Source organism: Tachysurus fulvidraco, chromosome 7, assembly GCF_022655615.1.
Source record: "Tachysurus fulvidraco isolate hzauxx_2018 chromosome 7, HZAU_PFXX_2.0, whole genome shotgun sequence".
Lineage (NCBI taxonomy): Eukaryota > Metazoa > Chordata > Actinopteri > Siluriformes > Bagridae > Tachysurus > Tachysurus fulvidraco.
This window is the reverse complement of record NC_062524.1, coordinates 14892525-14915402: the sequence shown is the minus strand read 5'-3', so window position 1 is coordinate 14915402 and position 22878 is coordinate 14892525. Positions and strand designations below refer to the sequence as shown.

Sequence of the window (22878 nt, the reverse complement as noted above, 5' to 3'; positions counted from 1 at the left end):
AGTCACGCCTCTCACGAGTCAGTGAGACTCTACACGCGCAGCGCGCGCGCGCAGATCCGTTCATCTCTCGCGCTCTCTCGTCTCGGGATCTCCGTACTGCGTGCTCCTCATCGCGGCTCTCTCTCCGTTCCATCGTCCCCATCTCTCATCGCATCCTGCTCTCTCTCTGTGTGTGTGTGTAAGAACAGTAAGAACACTGGTGAATGTGAATTAGAGGTGACTGATGAAGGTACAATGATTAAAAGGTGGAAGGAAATGAAATTTTCAAGATGATGACACTTCTTGAAAATTTCATGGCATCAAAAATTGTGCTTGAACGTACGGCAAGTTACAAAGCTTCAAGTAAATAAAAAAGTTTAGACGAAGAAAGAATTTAATAAAATTGTGACATAATAAAACACCAGTTACTCAAAAATGAATAAATTACACTGGGAGGCTTCCTTTTTTCTGTACTTTCTCTTCTTGTCTTTGTTCATTACTCCCTTTCTTTTCTCTATGGAGTGCTTAAAAATATGGGGCAAGAGATAAAATATAGCGAAAATAAGTTTTTTAAGACAAATAAAATGAAGGTTTTGCTTTTACAGGAAACACATAGACAGGGAGAATAAGATGGCGTGGATGGCGTGGGGAAAGTGGTGGGAAGAAAAAACACTGTATAGTCAAGGAACAAACACCAGGGAAGTTATTAGTTATTATATATGGAATATGCTCTTAAAAACCTTAGCGAGATGTGTGTTTAGTTTTAGGGGGAATGAACTGTACTACAGACTTCGTAATAGATAGAAATGGAACCTCACAGTCAATCAAGTACAGCTCTCCTAAAAAATAACCCAAAAATATGACAACAGATATATGGAGAGAAAGGAATACACCTGGGTTACAGAGTGGATAACAAAACATGGACCAGTAGAATAATGAATGTTTCCATTAAGCCAAATGGTTTTTCAGACCATCGTATGGTCACCAATGTTTATAACATGAAACAAAGGTTTCAGCCAAAATACATCTGGAGTTTCAATGTGAAGTTATTGTAGGATGTTTTCTTTTGTAATTGTTTTATAGTGTTTTGGGAAAATTGGCAGAGGTGGGAGTAAGTCACACATGTGCAAGTCACAAGTAAGTCTCAAGTCATGAATGTCAAGTCAAAGTCAAGTTGAATCTTTTTTAAATATTTGTCAAGCAAGTCTCAAGTCTCAAATTTGCGACTTAAGTCTGACTCTAGTCAAGTCATATGACTCGAGTCTCCCATCCCATGACCCCAGGTCCACCAAGCTGCCACTGCTGGGCCCCTGAGCAAGGCTCTTAACCCTCAGTTGCTCAGTTGTAAGTCACTCTGGATAAGGGTGTCTGCTAAATACCATAAATGTAAATGTAAATGTAATCTCTGAAAATTGGAGAGAAAAAAAAAAAAAACGATCTTGAAGGTCTTGGCCAGTGGGGGGGATGTAGGCAAAGTACAGATTAAAATGTTCTGCCAAGTTACACCTTGATAACACAATAAGAATTAAGAAAAGCTTGGAGGAAAATCCTAAAAGTGAAACAAACTGTAGATGAAGAAGGGAACTGGGTTTTTGATGAACCCCTACTCTTCAATCCGGTTATTCAGGCCAGACTGTTGTCCTAAGCAACTGTGAGAGCTTGCCTTCTAAGAAATGGAGTTACGAAGCTGGGACATCTGCTGGATGGAAATGGTTGGAGACCTGACAAGGCCCTTAAAGTGGTGATGGACTTGCGATCAGCACGTCTCATTTCCAAGATGAAGGATGAAATCTTCTCTGTGCTACTGAGCAGCGACAGAATTATTATTGTTAGAGTACCTCGAAGGGACAAACAAGACGAACAGGACTTTTTTTCTCTGTTTTATCCTTTAATACCCCTAAACTGGGAGATCTCGAGTCAGCACTAAAGAAAGCACTGTACTATATCACATTGAAAATAACACACTTGCAAATCGCTGAGACAGCAAAGTGGCCAGACCTGCTGGGACCAGGGACAGGTGGAGAGTCCAGTATAAGTTTCCCATAGAGAAGGGGACAGCTGATCCACAGTGAAGGCTTATTCACGGGGCGATAGCTACTAACAGACATGACTGAGACTGAGACTGAGACTGAGTCTGAGACACACAAACTCTATTTAAAAGTTAGTCTGCAGTAACTGCATGTAAACACCAGGTGGGAACAGGGAGTTGAAATGCAATCTAAACGACTTTTAACAGTATACGAGGAAGAGAAAGAGGAAGAGGAAAAGTTTACCACTGCTTCTGGTCCGAAAGTTATGGGTTTATTAAATCAGCTCATTCACACGTTTTGATCTTCGTGGTTATGGGCTTGTGTTTATTTTGGCACCGACACGAATGAACTACAGAGAGTCGTACAAAAAGGTAAATAATTAAATGTTCATTTTTATTTAACATAATTACTAATGATTTATCTTACAGTTATCTTAGTGTGTTAGACATCATTAACATCTATAAACACTGCAGATACACAGTGTATTAGACGTCATTAACATCTATAAACACTGCAGATACACAGTGTGTTAGACGTCATTAACATCTATAAAGATACACAGAGTGATAATTAACATCCAGTCTCATTAACATCCAGGTCTATGAGTTAAAGCTTATGTCATTAACAATGCTTTAAATCTAATTATCTAGGTGAACTCAGCTGTTGCAGTGTGTGAGTTGAATTTAACACTTTATTACACAGTAATAACTATGTTCAATTATAATGAAAAGCTTTCCTCTGTTCTGTGCTGCATCTCTCCATAACCCCGACCTATACATAAGGGGTGTGTTTATTTATAACACCCAGTGTCGAGTTGACACAGCACTGTGTAATCAGTGTATCATAGAAACAACTGACTTCATTTTGTCAACATCTAATAATTTTTTATTTCTATTTTTTATTTTTTATTGAATTAACAACAGACATCAATTAACAAACTAGATTTGTAAGGTTCGTCGTGACAAACTTTGATGTTGGCTTTGACGGTGCAAGTATTCGCAAAGGCCGGTGCTTTTTGGAGGCTAGTGGACATAAGGGTCAGTGTTACTTTTGGAGGCAAGTGGACAGAAAAATTGTGAAAGCTACTGGACCTCTAGGGTGCTAATACTTTTGGAGGTGAGCGGACATGAGCATGTGATGTGATCCGAATACCCGTGAGGCATTTCCCCTCATTGTGCTGAGTGTTTTGATATGTCACATGTCCATGTTGTGCAAATGTTTAATTTTCACGTATCGTCACGTGACTGCCCCACATGATGTGACCCCACATGAACTGCCCCACATGACGTGACCAGAATACCTGTGGGGTGGTTCCCCTCATTGTGACGTCACATGGTATGACCAGAATACCCGTGGGGCAGTTCCCCTCATTGTGCTGTGCGTTTTGATATGTCACATGTCCATGTTGTGCAAATTTCTAATTTTCACGTGATGTCACGTGACGTCACGTGACGTGATCACAATACCCGTGGGGCAGTTCCCCTCATTGTGCTGAGTGTTTTGATATGTCACATGTCCATGTTGTGCAAATTTTTAATTTTAACGTGACGTGATCACAGTACCTGGGGGCAGTTCCCCTCATTGTGCTGAGTGTTTTGATATGTCATATGTCCATGTTGTGCAAATTTTTGATTTTGCTTGTTTTGGGGGAGGGGCTACACGTGACCTCAGGTGGTGTCGAGTGACGTCACCAGAATACCCGGTGGGGTGCCAATACTTTCGGCAAAAATTGGCTACTGAGGGTTATACTGCAGTCATTTTGGGATTCTACTTATTATTATAGAACAGTACATGCAGTTCTTAATGTTGGATGTATTGTGTGTGTGAGAGCTTAGAGCTTATTCCCCATTCAAGTCTATGAGATGTTCGATCGTCGACTATGGGAAAACCCGAAAATTCCTTCGGAACTCCGGAATAAAAACTTTGTCCGGAGTAAGGTCCTAAAGAACCTGTCCGAGTTCGGTGTAAATCGCTCGAAAACTTGCCTGAGTTATAAACCTCAAAAATTTATAATGGAAGTCCACTTTTTTAAAAAAAGGCCACTTTGAGCTTCCGTACCAGTAATGCCGGAATTCCGATCGCTTAGAAAAAATAGAAGCAACAAACTACAGACCAGGGTCTATGACATGCACATGCATGTGGCTCGAAAGCCCTAGGCCGCATTTTTTTAAATAAATTTTTGTCTAATAATAATAATAATAATAATAATAATAATAAGCTTATAACGGAAATCAGAATGTTGGCTTCTACAAAGCCAACATAACTAGACATTAACAATACAGATACACAGTATGCTATGGGGAATTTACAACAAAATATTAAATATAGTACAGATTTTTAAAGTTTTCAGTGCCTTTTGCTTTAGAGCCAGTCTTATAGAATCAACATAAAGTTCCATTTCTTTTTTAAGTGATATGAAACAGGGTTTTTTCCCCAGAAAATTTACATTTGTGAATGTGAAATTTTGCTAACAAAAGGATCAGATTTATTATGTAAATACTATTGGTGGTATGGTGGTTTCCTTGTTTCTTCAAAACACCAAAAAGCACATTTTTTGTTATTACAAAATGTACAATTTGTGTCTATATCGCTTTTAAATTTCACAAGAAAATGTTTTGTTGGGTAGATCCTATGAATAAGTTTAAATGAGACTTTCTTTATTTTATTTGTAATTAAATACTTATTTGGAAGTAGCCAAACCTTTTTCCAAACAATATCATCTGTAAACCGGTTCCAGAAAGAATGAACATAAGGCAAAGATACAATATCTCTTTGAAATAAAGTTCTTATACATCTATTGCGGGAGTTAAAGGACAAACATATACTGCCTTCATAGGTATTAACAATATTAGGTAGGGAGCAAAGTTGAGTATTTACTCTCGTTGAATATTTAAATAAAGTACAAATAACCCCTCCACGCACAGCTTGGGCTCTGGAACCCAACTCCTCGAGAGAGGCTGGACTCTCTACTACTCTGGAGTTGCCCGCGGTGAGAGGCGGCGGGCTGGTGTGGGCTTGCTCATAGCCCCCCAGCTCAGCAGCCATGTGTTGGAGTTCACCCCGGTGAACGAGAGGGTCGTTTCCCTGCGCCTTCGGGTCGGGGAGAGGTCTCTCACTGTTATTTGTGCTTATGGGCCAAATGGCAGTGTAGAGTACCCGAACTTCTTGGCGTGTCTGGAAGGGGTGCTAGAAAGTGCCCCGACTGGGGACTCCGTCGTTCTACTGGGGGACTTCAACGCTCACGTGGGCAGCGACAGTGACACCTGGAGGGGCATGATTGGGAGGAACGGCCCCCCCGAACTGAACCCGAGTGGTGTTCTGTTATTGGACTTCTGTGCTAGTCACAGTTTATCCATAACAAACACCATGTTCAAGCATAAGGGTGTCCATCAGTACACATGGCACCAGGACACCCTAGGTCGGAAGTCGATGATCGACTTTGTGGTTGTTTCATCTGACCTCCGGCCGTATGTCTTGGACACTCGGGTAAAGAGAGGGGCGGAGCTGTCAACTGATCACCACCTGGTGGTGAGTTGGGTCCGATGGCAGGGGAGGAAGTTGGACAGACTTGGCAGACCAAACGTACTGTGAGGGTCCGTTGGGAACGTTTGGCAGAGTCTCCTGTCAGAGAGATCTTCAACTCTCACCTCCGGCAGAGCTTCAACCAGATCCCGAGGGAGGTTGGAGACATTGAGTCCGAGTGGACCATGTTCTCCACCTCCATTGTTGATGCAGCCGCACGGAGCTGTGGCCGTAAGGCCTCCGGTGCCTGTCGTGGTGGCAATCCCCGAACCCAGTGGTGGACCCCGGAAGTAAGGGATGCCGTCAAGCTGAAGAAGGAGTCCTATCGAGCCTGGTTGGCTCGGGGGACTCCGGAGGCAGCTGATAGTTACCGGAGGGCCAAGCGAGCTTCAGCCCGGGTGGTTGCAGAGGCAAAAACTCGGGTCTGGGAGGAGTTCGGTGAGGCCATGGAGAAGGACTATCGGTTGGCCTCGAAGAAATTCTGGCAAACCGTCCGGCGTCTCAGGAGGGGGAAGCAGTGCCCTGCTCACACTGTTTACAGTGGGAGTGGGAATCTGCTGACTTCGACTGGTGACATCCTCGGACGGTGGAAGGAGTACTTCGAGGATCTCCTCAACCCCACCAACATGTCTTCCATTGAGGAAGCAGAGGTGGAGGGCTCGGTTGTGGACTCGTCGATCCCCCAAGCTGAGGTCACTGAGGTAGTTGAGAAGCTCCTCAGTGGCAAGGCACCGGGGGTGGATGAGATCCGCCCTGAGTACCTTAAGTCTCTGGATGTTGTGGGGCTGTCTTGGCTGACACGCCTCTGCAACATCGCGTGGCGGTTGGGGACAGTGCCTCTGGACTGGCAGACTGGGGTGGTGGTCCCTCTGTTTAAGAAGGGGGACCGGAGGGTGTGTTCCAACTATAGGGGGATCACACTCCTCAGCCTCCCCGGAAAAGTCTATGCCAGGGTACTGGAGAGGAGAATTCGGCCGATAGTCGAACCTTGGATTCAGGAGGAACAATGCGGGTTTCGTCCTGGTCGTGGAACACTGGACCATCTCTATACCCTCACCAGGTTGCTGGAGGGTTCATGGGAGTTTGCCCAACCAGTCCACATGTGTTTTGTGGATCTGGAGAAGGTATTTGACTGTGTCCCTCGTGATGGCCTGTGGGGGGTGCTCTGGGAGTATGGGGTCCGGGGCCCTCTGTTAAGGGCTGTCCGGTCCCTATATGACCGGAGCAGGAGTTTGGTTCGCATTGCCGGGTGTAAGTCAGACTTGTTCCCGGTGCATGTTGGACTCCGGCAGGGCTGCCCTTTGTCACCGGTCCTGTTCATTATTTATATGGACAGGATTTCTAGGCGCAGTCGGGGGCCGGAGGGAGTCAGGTTTGGGGACCACAGGATTTCGTCTCTGCTTTTTGCAGATGATGTTGTCCTGTTGTCTTCTTCAAATCAGGACCTTCAGCATGCACTGGGACGGTTTGCAGCCGAGTGTGAAGCGGCGGGGATGAGAATCAGCACCTCCAAGTCCGAGGCCATGGTTCTCAGCCGGAAAAGGGTGGCTTGCCCTCTTCAGGTTGGTGGAGAGTTCCTGCCTCAAGTGGAGGAGTTTAAGTATCTTGGGGTACTGTTCACGAGTGAGGGAAGGATGGAGCGGGAGGTCGACAGGCGGATCGGTGTATCTTCCGCAGTGATGCGGTCGATATACCGATCTGTTGTGGTGAAGAAAGAGCTGAGCCGCAAGGCGAAGCTCTCTATTTACCAGTCGATCTACGTTCCTACCCTCACCTATGGCCATGAGCTTTGGGTCATGACCGAAAGGACAAGATCACGGATACAGGCGGCCGAAATGAGTTTCCTCCGCAGAGTGGCTGGGCGCACCCTTAGAGATAGGGTGAGGAGCTCAGTCACTCGGGAGGAGCTCAGAGTAGAGCCGCTGCTCCTCCACATTGAGAGGGGTCAGCTGAGGTGGCTCGGGCATTTGTTTCGGATGCCTCCTGGACGCCTCCCTGGGGAGGTGTTCCGGGCATGTCCAACCGGGAGGAGGCCCCGGGGAAGACCTAGGACACGCTGGAGGGACTATGTCTCTCGGCTGGCCTGGGAACGCCTCGGTATTCCCCCGGAAGAGCTGGAGGAAGTGTCCGGGGAGAGGGAAGTCTGGGCATCCCTGCTTAGACTGCTGCCCCCGCGACCCGGCCCCGGATAAGCGGTAGAAAATGGATGGATGGATGGACGGTTTGGGAATCAGTGTAATTAACCCCTGTGTTAAAGTGGGTGGAAGACATTGTTTCTTAATACTTTTAACAAAAACCTCTAAAAGAAATGGTGCTAAATCTTCTGAAAACTGCTTATAAAACTCTGATATCAGTCTGTCGGTGCCTGGTGACTTTGAATTTTTAAGGTGAGTAACTGCATCCATTAACTTACTGAGTGCAATAGGCTTGTCACACAATTCTCTTTGATCTTCATCAATAGACTTAATTTGCAGAGAGTTCAGAAAGGCTTCAGCTGTCACCTGTGAGTAATTAGAAGTATATAATTTTTTATAAAAGGCACTACAATACTTAGAGATCATTATATGATCATCGATAATAATCACATTAATGTTTAATTTAGATTCACAATTATTCACATTATTATTCACAAAATTTCTCCTCTCCAATTTGAAAAAGTAATGGGAGTTTTGTTCCCCTTCTTCGCTCCATTTTCTTCTTGAACGTATAAAGGCACCTTTCGCCTTTCTCTTACACCTTTCGCCTTTCTCTCAATCTGTCTTATTCAGTCATCAACACCGTCACTTTCTCCTCCTCTGAAATCAGATTTGGATGTTTGAGATAACTCTGTTATTCTTGTTATTATTCTTGTTTCTTCTTCTTTTTTTTTGTGGCCATCAAAGAACCAAACTTTCTTACATATTTCCCAATTTCATATTTTAAAATTTCCCAATTTGTACTAAAGGCATTCTCCACATTAGCTTCAATCCAAAAACTAGTAATCAAATTTTTAATCTTCTTTTGAACTTCATCATGAAGTAGAAGAGAGTTATTGAGTTTCCAATAAGAGGAAGATGTAATGTTATTGTTTTTCACATGGAGTTTAACATTAATAAAAATGGCTTTATGATCTGACAAAGGAGTCGGTAAAATATCTACCTTTACCCCATCTTTTTGAAAGCTTTTAGAGATTAACCAATAATCTATTCTATACTGACTAGTTCCAGACTTATTACTCCAGGTAAATACTATATCAGGAAATTTCTCTCTCCAGATATCATTAAGGTCAAACTGGTGCATAAAGTTTTTTAAGGTATTGTCTGTTGACTTTTTTGATCGACTTGGTGGCCATTTATCTACTGCACAATCCTGAATAATATTAAAATCACCACCCATAATTATATAAGCTCTTGGATATTTTTCCAACAAACTTTTAAGTATGTTTTCTATAGCTATCAGAAGATGATCATTTACTGGTTTCCTATTATACCCATACAAATTCACAGCAATAATAAAAAAAATTGTAATAATTAAGTAATAGGCAAACAAAATGTCCATCTGGATCATTGACCGATTGCAAAACTTCACCATTAAACCTATTCTTAAGTGTTATTACCCCAGCTGAACGTTCTGATCCATGGGAGAACCATAAGGAATTCCCCCTCTGTGTAGTCCAAAATTTAGCATCCTCTTTAACGGAATGAGCTTTTTGTATATAAAAAAAAATCAACCCTGAATTGTCTAGCAAAAAGAAACAGTGCTTTCCTTTTATTATTACAATGTAACCCCCTAGCGTTGAATGAAAGAAAAGATAAATTGAACAGATTAACACAAGTGAACAATAACAACTACAACAAGGAAAACTTTAACTAAGGAGGAATTAAAGCAGTTTAAGTCGAGATCAGCATCCATAATAACAACAAATTAGGATAACTGAATTACACGATGCAGCATATTTTCAAGGCTTGTGCGACTGAACCAGAAGTCTTTATGTAATTTCTGAGCCTTAACGAACGCTCGGCCACCAACAAAGTAAGCCGACTTGCCTTCCTCTCGTGCCTTTTTAATCAGTGGCCACAATTTTTGCCTCGAATCTCTATCCTCTTTCGACAAATCTTCAGTGAAGCGCAAGTGATGTCTTTGAAGGAATGGATTGTTTTTTGCAGCCTTCCACATTGCTTCCCTGTATCTCCGAACAACAAATCGGATGATAACCGCTCGTGGTATTGACTTATTCGGGCATTAGTGCCCAGCTGATGTGTTACATCAATTACATCAGGCAACTTTTCCCTTTCCTGCGGTAACACTTCTTGGTAGATGCTTGGTAGATCACTTCATTGAGAACATTCTCCCGGCCGCCTCCGGGATCCCGTAAAGATTAAGGTTCCATCGTCTGCCATAACGCTCCAAATCAGAAACGTGATTCATGGAGGTCAAGGTAGACTGTTCACTTTTCTCTATACGTCTTTCCATACCACCCATTTTCTCTTTAAGAATCTTTATTTCTGCACCTCTTCCAGAGCATCACATCTGGTGTTAATAAGATTTGCCAGCCTACTAACAGTCATCTGAATTCCATCTATTTTTACTGCTGGAAAATGTTTTTTTAGCAACCGGCGGCTTGCTAGGAGTTAATGGAAGTGGAGGAAATTCTTCGTCATTTTCCATGTAGTTAGCCCCCCCATCCTCATAGTCGTGATCAGTGTTAGCCATTGTGCTATCGTTGCTAGCTTCATTACTTTGAGCATTCGGTCGTTTTTGAGCAGATTTAGGCATTTTTTCAATCTTTGTAAAAAACAAAGTATTGTACTGCTGCACCGATGTTGTGTATTCGCGTGAAATAATAAGGCCATACACCGAGTACCAAACAGGTTTCTTTTACTGAACATTAGCAACATGTGCAACTTCACTTCTTCTCTCCTGCTACCCTTCTAGCTATCACACACTAGCTCCATCTAGTGTACATCTATTAATTAGCAATGTAATGAGAACACAACATCTCCCCCTTACTTAATTTGTTTTTCCTCAGCAGTTACAGTAAACATTGCTTAACAGTAATTTTTACTCAGATTAAGGAAAACAATTTCTACCAATGTCTATTGACAACCACATATAGCATGAATAGTTATGTGAACATCCTTTCAATTTAAAACAACAACTTGTCCAAATTAAACTTCTGTATTATTCCTTTTCACCATCACTCTCTTCTTTTTCCTACTATGGCAGTTTAAGTTACATAGTCTTTCAACCATGCTGGTTTCCTTCTACAACGCCCTTCCAACTGGTTGTTACTACTTCCAGGTGGTGCAGTAGTGGATTGTTCAGAGTGTTCAGGAACCTGAGCAAATTCTGTGTTCAGTGGTGCCAGATGAGATATGTCCCAAGTTCGTCCATCACTCAGCTCAAAACTATATGTCCCCTTGCGTCTAACAATCTGCATGGGGTTGCTGAATTTTGATTTCCCTTTTCTCACTCGCACAGGTTTTCTCACCCGTACAAAGTCACCTTCCTTGAGTCCCGGAGTCTTTGCTTTGCGCTTTGTATCCACGTACGCTTTCATTTTCCACTGGTGTTGCATCACTTTTGTTTTCACCTTTTCCATACCAGGATTCACATTGCCCTTTGGAAGAATTGTCAATTTCGTTCTCATTTTCCTTCCGAACATCAGCTCAAAAGGAGAAATTCCTGTAGTAGCGTGAGGTGTAGCTCGATACGTTTGTAGAAAGTCCGCAATGAACGATATCCACTGAGCTCTCTCTCTCTCTGCAGTCAGAATCGTCTCCTTTAGTACCTTGTTCCAACGCTCCACAGCTCCATTTCCTTCCGGGTGATATATAGAAGTACGGATGTGCTTTATATCTCTTTCTTGTAAAAATAGTTTGAACTCTGTTGACAGGAACTGAGATCCATTATCGGTAACAATCTCCAGAGGGCTACCCTTTTGGCTGAACACTGACCTCAGAAAACAATTAATGGTAGATGCAGTCACATGAGGTGCAAAAGCAACCTCTGGCCATTTTGAATGGTAGTCAATCAATGTGATGGCGTATCTACAACTAGCAGGGCCAATGTCAAACGGACCCACCACGTCAATACCCAGTTTCTGCCACGGACCTACTGGATAGTCGACTGGGGTAAGTGGTGCATGTGTTGTTTTAGCAGTTTTATCATTAAGTTGGCATGTGGCACAGGTTGCAATTGTGGACTGTACCTGCGGATCCATCTTAGGCCACCAGTATAACTCCCTAAGCCGTTGCTTGGTTCTCACAATACCTTGATGAGCAAGGGTGACCAAACGTGAACGTAGATTACGTGGCACAATCAGTCTGTGTGGTCCTCTTAGCACATACGAGTCCAAAATAGACAGTTCATCTCGTATTGGAAAGTACCTGAACGCGGCACTTTCAGCTGCGAACTCAGCCACAGGAAGAGCTGACAGAAGTGTAGTGATAGCAGCAACGGTTTCAGGTTCAGAAGCAACATTAGAATCAATGTCATTTGGCAACGGAAGAGGTGAAAGACAATCTGCTACCTGGTTGTCAACCCCCCGTTTGTACTGCATAGTATAGTTCAAGCAGAGCAGCCTGGCAGACCAACGCGCTACTCTCAGTCCAGCTCGCTTGGTGGTCTGATCTTAAGGTGAAATGTTTGCCCCACAGGTATGTTCTCCAGTGCTCAATGACCCACACACAAGCAAGAGCTTCTTTTTCAACCACAGAGTATTTCCGTTCCGCAGATGTCAAGGTTCTGGAAGCAAAAGCCACTGTCCTTTCTGACTTATCTGGATGAAGCTGAGTCAGGATGCCACCTATGCCGTAGTCTGAGGCATCTGTTGTAACAATTGTGGGCAAAGCAGGATCAAATAAAGCCAATACAGGGCTCTGTGCAATCAGTTCTTTCACTTCCTGGAAACTTTTATGTGCTTTATTAGTCCATGCAAAATTAGAATTTCCTCTAAGAGCGTCTCTCATAGGCTCAACAACTGCTGCGTAGTTTGGAATAAATTTAGCATACCAAGCGGTGAGACCCAGAAATGATCTGACTGTGGACGCATCCGAAGGTGGTGGAGCATTACGTATTGCTTCCAAGTGACTGTGATCTGGCATCAATCCTACTTTGGAGATAGTATGTCCCAGAAATGTGAGCTTCTCCTGGCGAAATGTACATTTCTTCTCATTTAAATGCAGACCTGCTTCTTGTAGTTTGTGCAGCACTATTTTTAGATGAGCATCATGGCTAGTAACAGAGTCACCAAACACAATTATGTCGTCCAGATAACACTGAACACCTGTAACACCCTTGAGAATAGTAGACATCAATTTTTGAAACGCCGCTGGAGCCAATGCTAATCCGTAGCAAACTCTCTTGAAACGAAACAAACCATCATGTGTTATAAAGGCAGTGAGGTCCCTACTGTCCTCATGTAGTGGTACCTGATGGTAAGCATTCGCCAGATCAATTGTAGAAAACATAACAGCACCTCTCAACTGTGAAAAGAGTTCTTCAATGTGTGGAATGGGGTAGCTGTCCACAACGATTGCTTTGTTGGGCTCCCTGAGATCCACACACATTCTGATGTCACCGGATTTCTTTTGAGTAACTACGATGGGTGAAACCCAAGGCGAAGCATCCACTCTTTCAATAATATCGGCTGCTAGTAGGCGGTTCAGCTCTGTAGACACAGCATCACGTACAGCAAAAGGTAGTCTGCGTAGCTTCTGTTGCACAGGAATAAAATTTTCATGCATTTTTACTTTGTGTACAAAGTTCCTTGCACAGCCAATGAATGGCATAGCAGTATGAGACACTTGTTGCACTCGCTATTTGGAGGCGAGTGCTTTATTTCCCGTTATGCACAGATTTAAGGAATATATTAAGTCCATACCCATAAGTGCATTTCCACTTTTCACAATATAGAATGTGGCAGGTACTGAATGTGCACCATGTCGCACAGACGTCTTAATACATCCCAGCACTGGAAGGTCATCCTTTGAATATGTGACAAGACACACATCTGATTGTTCCAAGGGTAGTTCAGAAAAGTATTGCTTATATATATGCTCTGGAAGCAAAGATACGGATGATCCAGTATCAACAATTAGTTCTTGCATTGTAGTACCAGCATATGTACCCATTTCAATGTCACATACAATTTTGTTTGCAGCCAACATGTTAGTCATGTACAAAACAGTCAGTTCAGGAACTTCGATTTCTCTAACGTCCTGTCTCCGTCCAGAGCGGCACACTTTTGCAAAATGTCCCATTTTACCACATGATTTACACATCTTATTTAAAGCAGGGCACTGCTTGGAATTTGCTAAATGGCAACTGGAATCACAGCGATAACATTTGCGTGCAGAATGGCTCTGAGTTTTACCTTGTGAGGTCCCACGCATGGTGGATTCTTTTTTCTAACATATAGCCGTTGAACTGGTAAGTCGGCAGGTTTTGTAAATTCACTTGCATTAGCCATGGCATTTTCCACTTGAACAGCCACTTGTACTGCTCTGTCTAACGTCAAATCCACCTCCAGTAGTAAGCGTTAACAAATTCGACTGCTGTGTACTTTCTCTACGATTTGATCTCTTAGCATTTCATCCTCTTTGTCACCAAATGCACATAATGACACCATATCACGAAGCGCAGCAACATACTGGAGTATATTTTCGTCATGTCTTTGCTCCCTTTGACGAAATTTATGTCGCTCAGCAATGGCATTTACTTTTGGTACAAAATGCGTTCTGAGAGCAGTAAGAGCAGAATCATAGGTCGTACCCGTATTAGGAAGAGTGTAGAAAATTCTCTGTGCTTCTGTGCCCAGGCAGTGAAGTAGTATAGCACGCTTGCGAGTATCAGGCCAGTCATCTCCCTCGGCATGAATCGCCAACAAGTAGTTCTCAAACATTTGCGTCCATATCCCAAACGGAACTGCAGGCTCACCCGGACACTGTAGGATGTAGTATGTAGGAGGAAGATGAACCGCCATCCTCGTCGCCAATTTGTTGTGTATTCACGTGAAATAATAAGGCCATACACCGAGTACCAAACAGGTTTCTTTTACTGAACATTAGCAACATGTGCAACTTCACTTCTTCTCTCCTGCTATCCTTCTAGCTATCACACACTAGCTCCATCTAGTGTACATCTATTAATTAGCAATGTAATGAGAACACAACAACCGAGTAAACCAAAAAATTCTGTAACACGTTTACCCTAGTATAATTATCATAAATGCCGAGAGCTTGAAAGTTTTGTCTACTCACACCGCCATCTTGGTCGCCCCCCCGTCAACATCTAATACTGAGGATATCTGGACACAGGTCTAATGACATCACAACCTTAGCTCATACGTAGCCCCACCCCCAAGTCTGTTGTACCCAGATCTCTCTCTCTCCCTCTCTGTTTCTCTTTCTCTCCCTCTCTCTCCATCTCTCATTCCCTCCCTCTCTCTGTCTCTCTCTCTCCCTCTTTCTCTCTCTCGGTCTCTCTCTGTCTCCCTCTTCCTGTCTCTCTTTCTGTCTCTCTCTGTTGCTCTTTCTCTGTCTGTCTCTCTCCCTCTCTCTCTCTCTGTGCTCATCACAGTAAATGTGAGTTGAATCCATGTAAGACAACATCTCGTTGAAACAGAACAATCTGAGCGGTGATGAGTGATTATCTAGGGGCGGGGTTATGTAAATCAGCTGTTTCCTTCACAGCGAATGAGAGCGCGGAAGGTGTTAAAGCTGACGCCCATTTGCCCAGCTGGCGTTTTTTTTTTGTGCGAGAGAGAGAGAGAGAGAGAGAGAGAGAGAGAGAGCGCGCGCGCGCGCGCGCGTGCGCGCGTGTTACAGACGGAGAGAGAAAGAGGGAGAGACACGGACGGGGAGAGAGAGAGAGAGCGAGCGAGCGAGCGTGCGAGCGTGCGTGCGTTACAAACGGAGAGAGAGAGAGAGAGAGAGAGAGAGAGAGAGAGAGAGAGAGAGAGAGAGAGAGAATGTTCAGCGGACGTGGAGCCAAAAATCCACATGTGAGTCAGATGGAGCTTCGCTTTATTATCTGTTTTCTCTTCAGTCTTTACTATCTCTCCTTCTCTCCCCTTTCCCCCCTCTCGTGACCCGGTATGGATGCTGTTAGCCGATAGATGCTAACTGTGTGAGTCACTGCGGCAGTGTTACATTATGTACAGATGTGACTCAGTGTGGATGCTGTTAGCCGATAGATGCTAACTAGCCGAGCATGTTAGCATGTGATGAAGACATTCGGCTGCTTCCTGTGGCCTCATTCAGTGTGTGGACTATAGTAAGAGCTCATGTGACAGTCAGCGTGGACTGAATTAGTGTGTTAGGGTTTTGTTCCATGTGGATGCATGGAATAAACACCCCCTTAATCCAGTCCTTCCTCTATCCAAGAATGGTTTATTCCAAAATCTGTGGAGAGGGTGATGGTGTTTATTACCCCTAAAAAAATGGTTTATTCCAACTGTTACTTTCACATTCTGTGTGAGTGACGAAGGCAAGGATGGAGGAATGTTTATGTCCAGAGACAGAGGCAGGTGGAGAGTGGGCGTGGCAGGTGGGGAGTGGGCGTGGTGACCACATGTAGCCGTAGATCCGGTTCTGCCTCATCACAGTGTAAATGCGGGTGAGATGGAACAAGACCTCTTTGTTTTACTTAAAACAACAATAAGGAGTTCAGTGTGCTGTGGGTCTGAGGGAAAAGTACACCTGTGGTTTTAGATTTATCTTGTATGTGTGTGTTTGGGTCTGTTTTGATTTTGCAGCCATGTTCAAATGTTTGACCAAACAAAGGTTGTCATGTGAGACTTTGTACAACACACACACAGATGAGACAGGTTCCCTGATCCGTTTCTCCTGAGCTGTTAGCGTTTTTTTTTTTTTACTGTGGTAAAAGATTAAGTTTAAAGTACTATGTTCAACTGTTAACTTTCTCAGTTATGTTCTACTCTCTCTCTCTCTCTCTCTCTCTGACTCTCTCTCTCTCTCATCTTATTTTACATGCATATGGACTTGACACTAATGCTAAGGGCTGGTGTGTGTGTGTTGTGTTCCTCAGGAGCTGTATTATCTGCAGATGCAGCGCACAGAGGAGAAGATGGAGCGTGAAGAGAACAAAGGGAATGAGGTCCTCAGGCAGAGGTTGAAGGTGTGTGTGGCCACCTGTAACAGAGCAGATTACTCGAAACTTGCTCCCATCATGTTCGGCCTCAAAGCTCATTCTGACCTCTTTGAACTCGAGGTCGTCGTCCTGGGCTCACATCTCATCGACGATTACGGGTATCTCTCACACACACACTCACACACACACACACACACACACACACAAACATACACACACACTCACATAAACATACACACACACACACACTCACATAAACATACACACACACAAACATATACACTCTCACACACACACTCTCACACACACACAAACATACACACACAAACATACACTCACACACACATATACTCATACACACTCACAAACATACACATATGCACACACTCTCTCACACACACACTCATACACACACTTGAAGACTCTGGTGTGCTCCTCTGTAATACCGATGACATAATGCATTATGGGTATTCTGTATCTCACTTAGGGTACAGAAGAGATGATCATTAAAATGATGATAATCCCCCCCTCTCTCTCACTCTCTCTCTCTATTAGTAATACGTACCGTATGATTGAGCAGGATGACTTCAACATCAGCTCCAGCCTCCACACTATTGTTCGTGGTGAGGATGAAGCAGCCATGGTGGAGTCTCTCGGCTTGGCGCTCGTCAAGCTCCCTGATGTCCTTCAGCGCCTGGCGCCTGATGTACTAATTGTCCATGGCGACCGGTTCGATGCCCTCGCTGTGGCAACGGCGGCAGCTCTGATGAACATCCGCATCTTGCACGTGGAAGGCGGAGAAGTGAGCGGCACCATCGACGACTCTATCCGCCATGCCATCACCAAACTGGCACACTACCATGCTGTGTGCACACGTGCTGCACAGAGACACCTGCTCGCCATGTGTGAGGACCACAACCGCATCCTACTGGCCGGCTGCCCATCATATGACCGCCTGCTCAACGCATGGCGCCGTGACGACTATGAAGACATCATTAAAACCTGGCTCGGTTTGTGAGCAGAATTATTCACATTGATTTGGTTTCTTTCAGCAATTACCATGATTACTTACAGTGTAATAGAGCATTTCTGCTGGTGTGTGTGTGTAGGTGATGGTGTGAAGGAGTCAGACTACATCGTAGCTCTCCAGCATCCTGTAACTACAGATATCAAGACCTCCATAAAGATCTATGACCTCATGCTGGATGCTCTCATTTCCTTCAACAAAAAAACACTCATCCTGTTTCCCAACGTTGATGCTGGTGAGTATATACATGGGCGCGCGCACACACACATACACACAAAATCATCTTTGAAAGTCATCTGTGCCTCTGTACATGATCATGTGACTGTTTGTAAATCTGGGTGTTTCTGTGCATCCATCATGACAGTGCAAACAGGATATCTTACTCTGTGTGTGTGTATGTGTGTGTAGGCAGTAAGGAGATGGTGCGTGTGATGAGGAAGAAGGGGATTGAGCAGCACCCAAACTTCCGCGCCGTTAAACACGTTCCCTTTAACCAGTTTATCCAGTTAGTGGCCCATGCAGGCTGCATGGTGGGGAACAGCAGCTGTGGTGTGCGTGAAGCCGGGGCCTTCGGGACGCCTGTCATCAATCTGGGCACGCGCCAAACTGGCAGAGAAACAGGTGACTCACACTAACTACTGAGGGCACTATGTGGAGTGCACAGAGGGGCTCTAATTACCCAGATAGTTTGGGGAGACTCCACCCAAATACTCCAAACCAACACAATAACTCACATTAATATGACACAGGCTGATGTGCAGGTGACTGTGAATAGACCAGTGCACTAGATGGGGCATGTAATAAAATCCACCACTTTAAATAGGTGAAGTAGTTACCCTAAGTATTGTCCATCTGGGCTTTAATGGCAGATGGTTAGTGTAAAGGAAATAATACCTACACATTAGGTGAGGGAGGAAACCACACTGTGTGTGTGTGCTTGTCTGTGTGAGTGCGCGTGTCTGTGTGTGTGAGTGCGCGTGTCTGTGTGTGTGAGTGCGCGTGTCTGTGTGTGTGAGTGTGCGTGTCTGAATGTGTGAGTGCGCGTGTCTGTCTGTGTGAGTGAGACATTGTGAATGATGACTGTGTTGTGTGTCCAGGTGAGAACGTTCTCCACGTGCGTGATGCTGACACACAGAATAAGATCTACCATGCCCTGGAGCTTCAGTTCGGGAAGCGATACCCCTGGTATGGAGGAGAGAACAGTCTCACATTAACATCTGAGGTTCTGTCATGTATAAGTACTTCTCACTCTCTGTGTTCGTGAAGCTCCAAGATCTACGGAGACGGGAACGCAGTGCCACGGATCCTGAAGTTCCTGCAGTCTATCGATCTGTCAGAGCCGGTGCAGAAGACCTTCAGTTTCCCTCCGTTGCGTGAGGACAGTGTGTCCCAGGACATCGACCACATCCTGGAGACGCAGAGCGCGCTGGGCATCGACCTCGGGGGCACTAACCTGCGTGTGGCCATCGTCACCATGACGGTAAACACGCACGCGCGCACACACACACACACACACACACAGTCTCTCTCCCTTATAGTGATGTTAAGAATCTTGTTTTATCAGATCTAAAGAAATCTCGCTTAGACTTTCAGGAAATGTTTTCAGGCAGTTAGCTTTCAGTTCCATTAGCTCAGGAACTGTAATGTTGACTCAGTGAGCACTAGTGTGTGTGTGTGTGTGTGTGTGTGTGTGTGTGTGTGTGTGTGTGTGTGTGTGTGTGTGTGTTTCCACACTAAAACGCAGCAGGATCTGACTCTGTTTGTGTTGTGTGTTTGCTCACTTTCCTGTTCTGTCTCTCTGATCAAACACAACTTCACACACAGACTGAACCAGCTTTGGACTTTCACACAGACATTATCCAGGTAAATGTTTTATCAACTGAAGTGTGTGTGTTACAGGGGGAGATCATAAGGAAGTACACTCAGCCCAACCCTAAGACCTATGAGGAGAGGATGGAGCTCATACTGAGCATGTGCAAACAGGCCATGGCCGACGCCATCAGTCTCAACTGCAGAATACTGGGAGTTGGTACGTGTCAGTCTCAGTCCACTCACCTTACTGTCTATTAGGCCTCATCTTACTGTCCACACATTCATCCATCCACACATTCATCTATCCACCCAGCAAACTATTTCAGTGTTCATTTCTTTGGAACATTTCAGGATGTGGTTCTTTATTTATTATGTCTCTCTCCCTCTCCCTCCCTCTCTCCTTCCCTCTCTCCCTCTCTGTCTCCCTCCCTTTCTCTCTCTGTCTCTCCCTCCCCCCACTCTGTCACTCTCCCTCCCTCCCCCCCTCTCTCTCCCTCTCTCTCTGTCCCTCTCTCGCGCTCTCTCTCTCTCCCTCCCTCCGTCTCTCCCTCCCTCTCTTTCTCCCTCCCTATCTCTCTCTGTCTCATTCTCCCTCTCTCTTTCTCTCTCTCTCTTTCTCTCTCTCCCTCCCTCTGTATCTCTCTCTCTCTCTGTCACTCTCTCTCTCTCTCTCTCTCTCTCTCTCTCTTTCTGTCCCTCTCTCTCTCCCTCTCTGTGCTGTAGGGGTTAGTACTGGAGGCAGGGTGAACCCTAAGGATGGTGTGGTTATGGACTCCACTAAGCTGATAAACGAGTGGAGTCACATTGATCTGCGCTCTCCGTTGTCTCACTCGCTCCACCTGCCTGTGTGGGTGGACAACGACGGGAACTGTGCTGCGCTCGCTGAGAGGAAGTTCGGCCACGGGAAGGGTGTAGAAAACTTTGTCACCGTCATCACGGGGACAGGTGAGGACTCTCAGGCTACACGTCTGACTGTGTGAACACACATGGGTGTGACACTAAAGAGTGTGTGTGATGTGTGCACAGGAATCGGGGGCGGGGTCATCCAGCACGGCGAGCTGATACACGGTAGTACTTTCTGTGCCGCTGAGCTCGGACACATTATGGTGTCTCTGGAAGGACCAGACTGTTCGTGTGGGAGTCGTGGCTGCGTTGAGGCCTACGCGTCTGGGTTAGCGCTGCAGCGAGAGGCTAAGAGACTACACGATGGTAAGATACACTCACAGTTTAGTGGGTTGTCATGGTTACACACCAACAAGCTGTGCTTTTGTATGATGGAAGAAAATTGCAGGTGTCTGTCAGCCAATCAGGAGCAAGTATTCTAACAGTGTGTTAATTACAGAGGACCTGCTGCTGATGGAGGGAATGAGTGTGAAGAACAAAGAACAAGTGAACGCATCACACCTCGTCCAAGCTGCTCGCCTCGGAAACAGTAAAGCAGAGGGAGTGCTCCGGACAGGTAACACGCACACACACACGCATGCACACATACACACACACACGCACACACACACACATGCATGCACAAACACATGCACACACACACACACACACACACACACACACACACACACACACACACACACACAGTCACTCTCTCTCTCACACACACACACACACACACACACACACACACACACACTCTCTCACATACACACACACAATGTTTCTTTACCTTATACTCTCCTTACTTGTATGTTCCCTTTATTTTCCATCACTACACTTTCAACTTGTTAAACTTTTTAAAGCATATTTCTCTCTCTCTCTTCTCTCTCTCTCACACAGCTGGTCTGGCTCTTGGTGTTGCGGTTGTGAACATCCTCCACACTGTAAACCCGTCTCTGGTGGTTCTGTCTGGTATTCTGGCTCAGCACTATGAGAGTCCTGTCAGAAACTTCATCAGCCAGCATGCCCTCTCCTCTGCCAGGGAGGTGAAGGTCATGACCTCTGACCTGGAAAGCCCTGCCCTGCTGGGTGCAGCCAGCATGGTCCTAGACTACACCACACGCCGCACCTACTGAGATACAGCACACTGATGCTGTGGGTCAATCAGACTCTTCCTTTGTCATTCAAACTTTCCTGAAAATCTAGTATTTGGGATCAAAACATTTAGTCTTGGAGCCAATCGGACGAGAGGCTCCGAGTCTTGGAGCCAATCGGACGAGAGGCTCCGAGTCTTGGAGCCAATCGGACGAGAGGCTCCGAGTCTTGGAGCCAATCGGACGAGAGGCTCCGAGTCTTGGAGCCAATCGGACGAGAGGCTCCGAGTCTTGGAGAAAAACAGATGAGAGGCGCAGAGTCTTGGAGCCAATCGGACGAGAGGCGCAGAGTCTTGGAGCCAATCAGACGAGACTCTCCATGAGTCAGTGCCAATCACACAGTCAGACACTGTGAGTTTTTGAGAGTCTCTTCTGATTGGCTGGGAGTCTTGTATCTTCTACTTGAGACTCCAGTTAGTCACCAGAACGGTGACAGTTCATTTCAAATCACATGTAACACCATGGAGCCAATCAGATGGCACATACTAAGACGAGCGGCCAATTAGAAGCCTTGTACAGTATTAGAGATCCCACAGAGCCTCCATGCTTTATTTCTTTATTCTAACTTTTGTTGCTTTCTCTGTTATTAATCCTGATTGTGTTATTTTACCTGTGTTTAGATATTTATTTGTAATTACATGTGCTTGGCTCCGCCCTCTTCACCATGTCCTATTGGTGCCTTTGAACAGTATTTTGGATCAAACATTATGAAGAGGAAGTGTGTGTTTTTTATTCTGATTTCTCGAAGGAATGCTTCACTCCGAGGGGCTACGACGATCACTTAGCATGTGCTAACTGACACTAACTTAGAAGCCTAGATGCTGGATTTTCTCTCTCTCCTCTCTCTCTCTCTCTCCCTCCCCATATCTCTCTCATCTCTCTCTCCCTCTCTTTCTCTCTCCCTCTCGTCTCTCTCTGTCTGTATTTCTTGTAACGTATCAATGCGGTGATGAAACTCTGTGATGAAGGAAGACGGTGTCACCTCATTGTTTGGAATCCTGAGTCTGTGTTCCAGTTCTGTCTTTAACACTCCCTTCATCCCCTTCCCCTGATGCACTACACTTTATTTAGCCTTAGGGGAAGGTGATGAACGTGTGTTAAACAAAAAAGACAAGTAAAACACGTTATAAAATGACATTCTTTTTTTATGTAAATATCAGATTTAAGCCCCGCCCTTGTTTACTTAGCCACACCCACTGGTCTGGTAAACTATTTTGTTGTATGTTACTTTTAACAAATCTCTGATTAAATCATTCATGAAGGCCATCAGTGAAGGAAGTTCAATCATTAAAACATTGTGAAATGTGTGGGTTTGTGTTTTTGTGTAATTATGATATTACAATACAATATTCAAGACATAAATATGATTTTACTG

General features: G+C 44.8%; 1 protein-coding gene across 3 annotated transcripts; it reads left to right on the top strand.

Annotated features, from left to right (window-relative positions):
- Positions 1-2217: 2217 nt before the first annotated feature.
- Positions 2218-22810, top strand: gne (glucosamine (UDP-N-acetyl)-2-epimerase/N-acetylmannosamine kinase). Of its 3 annotated transcripts, XM_027134680.2 has the most exons (13): positions 2250-2380; positions 2660-2681; positions 16563-16783; positions 17181-17635; positions 17735-17887; positions 18061-18273; positions 18750-18837; positions 18919-19132; positions 19552-19681; positions 20188-20409; positions 20491-20673; positions 20807-20923; positions 21250-22810. In XM_027134680.2, the coding sequence occupies exons 3-13, from the start codon at positions 16581-16583 to the stop codon at positions 21483-21485; spliced, it is 2214 nt and encodes a 737-aa protein (XP_026990481.1). In that variant the 5' UTR covers positions 2250-2380; positions 2660-2681; positions 16563-16580; the 3' UTR covers positions 21486-22810. The 3 variants fall into 3 exon arrangements, with proteins under 3 accessions (XP_026990479.1, XP_026990481.1, XP_026990482.1); XM_027134678.2 differs by lacking the exon at positions 2660-2681 and having other exon boundaries at positions 2218-2380; XM_027134681.2 differs by lacking the exons at positions 2250-2380; positions 2660-2681 and adding an exon at positions 15357-15516.
- The last annotated feature ends 68 nt before the right edge of the window (positions 22811-22878 follow it).